The sequence below is a fragment of the Lagenorhynchus albirostris genome, chromosome 6 (genome assembly GCF_949774975.1).
Source record: "Lagenorhynchus albirostris chromosome 6, mLagAlb1.1, whole genome shotgun sequence".
Classification (NCBI taxonomy): domain Eukaryota; kingdom Metazoa; phylum Chordata; class Mammalia; order Artiodactyla; family Delphinidae; genus Lagenorhynchus; species Lagenorhynchus albirostris.
The window spans coordinates 34,747,057-34,753,056 of NC_083100.1; the positions used below are offsets into that span (position 1 = coordinate 34,747,057).

The 6,000-nt window shown below is 47.2% G+C and overlaps 1 protein-coding gene across 1 annotated transcript in view; it reads right to left on the reverse strand.

Annotated features, from left to right (window-relative positions):
• LOC132521513 (aldehyde oxidase 2-like) overlaps positions 1-5,780 on the reverse strand; it is a 100,873-nt gene extending 95,093 nt beyond the window's left edge. The window contains 3 exon segments of the mRNA XM_060151172.1: positions 759-839; positions 2,524-2,609; positions 5,727-5,780. Coding sequence (XP_060007155.1) covers positions 759-839; positions 2,524-2,609; positions 5,727-5,780 — 221 coding nt within the window.
• Positions 5,781-6,000: the final 220 nt, after the last annotated feature.

Consider the following 6,000-nt stretch of genomic DNA (forward strand, 5'->3'; position numbering starts at 1 on the left):
TTGGCTGCATTGGTCTTCGTTGCTGCACGCGGGCTTTCTTTCTCGTTGCAGCAAGCAGGGGCAGCTCTTCGTTGCCGTGGGCAGGCCTCTCGTTAAGATGGCTTCTCTTGTTGCGGAGCACAGGCTCTAGGCACGCGGGCTTCAGTAGTTGTGGCACATGGGCTCAGTAGTTGTGGCTCACGGGCTCTCGAGTGCAAGCTCAGTAGTTGTGGCGCATGGGCTTAGTTGCTCCACGGCATGTGGGATCCTCCCGGACCAGGGCTTGAACCCGTGTCCCCTGCATTGGCAGGCGGATTCTTAACCACTGTGCCACCAGGGAAGTCCCTCTTTCTTTCTTTCTTTCTTCCTTCCTTCCTTCCTTCCGTTTCTTTCTTCTTTCCCGCACTGTGCCCATGCGGGATCTGTGGTATGTGGTATATGCAGTATGCAGGATCTTCCCTTCCCTTTGTTCCCCAGGGATCAAACCCGTGCCCCTTGCAGTGGAAGCACAGAGTCTTAACCTCTGGACCAACAGGGAGGTCCCTTAATTGGGGATTCTTAACCTGGGATGCATTGATGGGCCTTGGGAGGTCCACGATCTCCTGGAAATTGTGTGCAAAACGTTATTAGTTTTTGTAAAAGCTCATAGATTTTATCGGCTTCTCAGAGGGGTCTAAGACCTAGAGAGAGTTAGAATCACAAGGCTGGAAGGTCTTTGAGATCTTCGTAAGCTGTGAGATGAGAGTGCAAGCCTGGTCTCTGGGCATCTGGGCAGATACCTTATCTCCTGGGACGTGGGGTCTCGCTTAGACACCATCACAGTGCAGGCACCACAGCCTCCTCTTCTGCAGGCGTACTTCCTGTCAGGTGCACTGGGAAGGGTGGTCGAGGAAAGACTCCCAGGGGGACACGTCGCCTCTATCAGAGCTGCCTTCCTAGGGTGTCACTAGCGAGGAAAGTCTCCTTTGTGGGGTGAGGTGCAGATCTGAGAAGGCATTCGCCTGCCCGCAGGCCTCAGTCAAGGCCACTCTGTATCTTCCTAGCTTTGTGACACTGGACATAGGAACCTCTCCCTGCCTGTGTTGTCACTTGCAAAGAGGGAAAGGCAATACCTACTTTATCCTCACAGGCTTAGCATAAGCATCTTGTAGCATAACAGAAGTAAAAGCCCTTGGAAAAATCCTATTTCATTATAGGTATTCTTCTGGGTTCCAATCATGTAATTGGAAGAGAAACACTTATTTTTAGCAGTTTAATGTATTGCTAGTTTTGCCCAGTAATTTGTACTGCATTTGAAACCAAGTCAGTGACCCTTTGGAGAAAACTCCCGTCCTTATTTTCATATCCCACCCGGAGTGTCCCTCTGCTCCTGCTTGGTCCAGGTCCAATCCCAAGGCTCAGCCTCTGCTCCTTTCTTTAGGCATCCTTCTCCCTGATTGTGGCCCATTTCCACACAGTTTATGGATTGGATGTAATTAACTAGACTGGCTAAGAAGACTTTGGAATCTTTGGCTTTTTTTTTTTTTAAGCCATATGGCTTGCTTATCTAAATTAAGTCATAACCATAAATGCTTATCAGAGAGGTGTGTGAATGAGTGGAGTGGGCTGGGTGTGACTGGAGAGCTTGTGCCCCATTTTAGATGGAGGATGACAGGCCCCACTCAGCTCTAAGCAAGACTGCTGCCAGGCAGGAAGGACTATCTTCCCATTTTTCATGAGAAATTCCTATTTTTTTTTTTAAAAAATGAGATTTCCTAATTTTAAAACATTGACAACGAATTAAAAACCATGTGGGCTTTTAAACAAAACTTGTCATTTCTGTCTTTTTTTTTTTTTTTTTGGGCTTCTCTGAGAGATCCATTAGATTTACCAATTAAAATATGTTTGCCATTATGAAGATCTAAATTTCAGAATATAGAATGGTGGGGAAAATCTGTTGTGAGAAAACAGATGTAGAGAAAGGTGATCTTCTCCTATGACACGTGCTCTTCCTGAATCTGGAGAATTTGGTTTTCTTCCAGGGAAGGGTACATGCAACACAAACCTCTATTACATAACCACTGTCTTGGGGATCTGGAAGGCACTTAAAGGAATAATTAGTGCTGAAAGAAAGAACTTAGCTTCTATTTCATGGCTATTAAATCAAGATATAAGAAACTCTGGGGAAACTTTATCCTCTCCAAATAGCTCAATTAACTTAATATCCTTAGAACCATTGCCAAAAGCAAATAGAGAGCAAGGGCCACGGGACCTGGCTGTGTGGGGATGGAGAGGTTTGGTTAGTTCTCATAATTGTAGCTGGCCTATGTTTTTTTTTTTTTTTCCGGTACGCGGGCCTCTCACTGTTGTGGCCTCTCCCATTGCAGAGCACAGGCTCCAGACGCACAGGCTCAGCGGCCATGGCTCACGGGCCCAGCCGCTCCGCGGCATGTGGGATCTTCCCGGACCGGGGCACGAACCTGTGTCCCCTGCATCGGCAGGCGGACTCTCAACCACTGCGCCACCAGGGAAGCCCCTGGCCTATGTTTTAAGGCAAACACAGACACGGCCAAGACTTGGATCAAAAGGGTCCAGTTCTTTTGTAAGAAGGTCAGCAGGGTGACTTTTGGGTCCACATTCCTCTCGATCACCTGCACTGGAAACAGAAAAGAGAATATTATGGGAATTGAATGGGTGACCCCGAGGAATGCCTGTCATGGCCTGCTTGGTTTATGGACTGGGGTATATTAGGCCTGATTTCATTTGCCTCTCTTTTTGTGCTCTACAGGCAAACAACTTTTACACACATCTATGGAGTAAAAGATGCACCAAGCATCTGTGGCAACAGTGCTCTGATATGTGATTAGGGTTGGGAACCACCACTGAGTAAAGATGCCCCTGTGTTTTCCTCTAAGAGTTTTATAGTGTCTGGTCTTACATTTAGATCTTTAGTCCATTTGGAGTTTATTTTTGTATATGGTGTTAGGGAGTGTTCTAATTTCATTCTTTTACATTAGCTGTCCAGTTTTCCCAGCATCACTTATTGAAGAGGCTTCCTTTTCTGCATTGTATGTTCTTGCCTCCTTTGTCATAAATTAGGTGACCATAGGTGCGTGGGTTTATCTCTGGGCTTTCTATCCTGTACCATTGATCTATATTTCTGTTTTTGTGCCTGTACCATACTGTCTTGATTACTGTAGCTTTGTAGTATAGTTTGAAGTCAGGGAGCCTGATTCCTTCAGCTCCATTTTTCTTTCTCAAGATTGCTTTGGCTATTCGGGGTCTTTTTGTTTCTATACGAATTGTAAAATTTTTTGTTCTAGTTCTGTGAAGAATGCCATTGGTAGTTTGATAGGGATTGCAATGAATCTGTAGATTGCTTTGGTTAGCTAGTGGGAAGCAGCAGCATAGCACAGGGAAATCAGCTCGGTGCTTTGTGACAACCTAGAGGGGTGGGATAGGTGGGATATCCCACCTAGAGGGTGGGAGGGAGGCTCAGAAGAGAGGGGATATGGGGATATATGTATGTGTATGGCTGATTCACTTGTTGTACAACAGAAACTAACACAGTTTAGAGAGAGCTATCAGATAGAGAGCTATAAAAAAAAATAGAGAGAGCTATAAAACAAAAAATGCCCCTGGCACTTAAATTCTTCACGTTTGCTCTACTATCTAATTTTGTGGAGTCTTTCAACCCAGTATTCTGTACTCTTGAACTACTTCAAATTGGGGAAGGACTTGGATGCTGTGTGTGTGTGTGTCTGTGTATGTAAGTGTGAAGGGTCCTTGAGGGAAGAAGGCTGAATAGTAAGGGTTTCTATTCTGGCACCTCTGAGACACCTCCTGTGGGGAGTATGTTTGATAACATCTGGGATCCTAAGACTTGGTGGCAGAGAGGGGAAGTGAGGGAGTTGCTACCGTCCTGGAGTGGTCCCTGAATGTGCCACTAGCAGCGTGGCCAATGGTGAGCCTTGTGGCCCCAGCTCAGGACCCAGGGAGGCTCTGGGAGAACACTGGAATTCCTCCCTCCCTCACCTTGAAAACTGCGGGCTTTGGCACTCTAAAGCCATGGAGGGAGCTTCTTTGCTGCTTCTTTCCCATTTGCTTATTTCCTTTCACTTTTTCTTTGGGTGTCCTGTAAACACCTCCAGCCATTTTGTTGCAACAGAGGAAAGGAAGCTACAGTGGGCCATTCATGTTTGGTTCTTCTTCCTCCCCAGAAGAAAAACATGAACTTGTGTAGACCTCAAAGAATAAAATAGTGCAGAAAGATGCTTCCAAGTTGAGATATTACAATTCAAGAGCTTTCTGGATCTCTAGGGGCTGCTATCAATGAAAGAAGCAGCCCTCATCTGCCTGCCCTTACTTTCATCCCAGGTCTTTTGAATATTTATTTATTTATTTATTTGGTTGCCCAGGGTCTTGGTGGTGGCATGCAGGCTCCTTAGTTGCGGCATGCATGTGGGATCTATTTGCTTGACCAGGAATTGAACCCGGTCCCCCAGCATTGGAAGCGTGCAGTCTTAACCACTGCGCCACCAGGGAAGTCCCCCAGGTCTTTTGAAAGCACTTAATGAGAATGTGGTTGGATAATATTTTTATGATCTAGCTGATTCCACCCCTACCACACAACCTGTGTTTCCTCTAACCCTTGACTTATTCCCTGTCAGGGCTGCAGCCACTTCATTCTGGGCTCATGACTCAGAAGGGATGCGGGACAGAAAATAGAGGAAGGAGCCTCCAAAGCCCTAGCCAGTGGAAGAAGCGAGTAAGGACTCAGCTTGTAAGTGAGAGTTTTGGAAGAATGTTTGGTGTCTGCTGGCAGTGGAGACTGGATACAGGAGAGAGAGTTAAAATGAAAGTCATGAGAAGGTAGTGGCTCTGCTCTATCTCCTTCCTTGGGCCAAGCCCCCACATGGGGCAGGGGTGGAGGTACCTGACCAAATTCCAGCTAAGCTCATGGGATGGGAAGGCTGAGGGGCCCTGGAGGAGAGGTGGCAAGACCCCAGAGAAGCTGCATGCCTTGGAGCACAGAATGGTCCCTTGAGAGATGCATGAGAGGAACAGGCCCGGCAGAAGACACTGAGGGTTAACTAGTGGCCTGTGTGGACTGATGGTGAGGCCTGGAGGGGTGGCTGCCAGGGAAAAGTGTTGTAGAGTTTCCTCCTGCAATTCAACTGCAACTCAGGGAAAGGGGGGGCCTGGAAATTGACTGCAATTACACGTCAACTAATTCTGTATAATGGAGACTCAACAGAAAAATTAAGTTCAAAAAATAGAAAAATAAAGAGCGCTCCATTTCTTATCCTCCTGAGTTTGAGAATCGGTATATGTTGCTAGAATAGAGGGCCTCCGGTATATCAGACCCAGTGCTAAGGGCCTCGTATAAGAATTTAAGAGGTTCCTAATCAATGAAAGAAGCGTCTCTCTCTTAATCTTTACAATAGCCATAAGGACAGGCACCCTGAGGCTCAGGGAGGTGAAGTAACTTGTAGAAACTTGTCCAGTAAAAGGCAGAGCCGGCTTGGAACCAAGTCTGTCTGACACCGAGGCACGTGCCATTACCCCCAATGCTTTACCGCCTCCCCACGTTCCCGGAGGCCGAGCCTGGGCGGACTGGATAACGGGCCACATTAGCCTGGTTCCCAGCCTATGGCTTCTTGTTCCTGATTGGAGCGGTCTCAACCCAAACAGGCCACAAGTGCTCTCCTCACATTAGAAGTTTCCTGTTGTCTCTGCAAACTATGGTAGTGATATCCAACCCTTACCTTCCACCCATTCACAAAGAAAACCAATTCATCTGATCTCGATGGGCAAGGCATTGCACCCGTAGATAAAGTTTCACCTTCCAGCTCCAAATGGGAATGCTCTTTGGTACCAGCTGCAGAAATGAGCAGAAAGGATTTAGGTCCGAGCAACTGAAATCTCTCCCTGTGTGGAAGCAGACAGCCTGGAGCCCCAGAGAGCAGGGCAGGGGGTGGAGACTCCCTTGCTTCGTGGCCTTTTAAGTCAAGGGCACCTGTGTGGCCTGGCCTCCTAGCT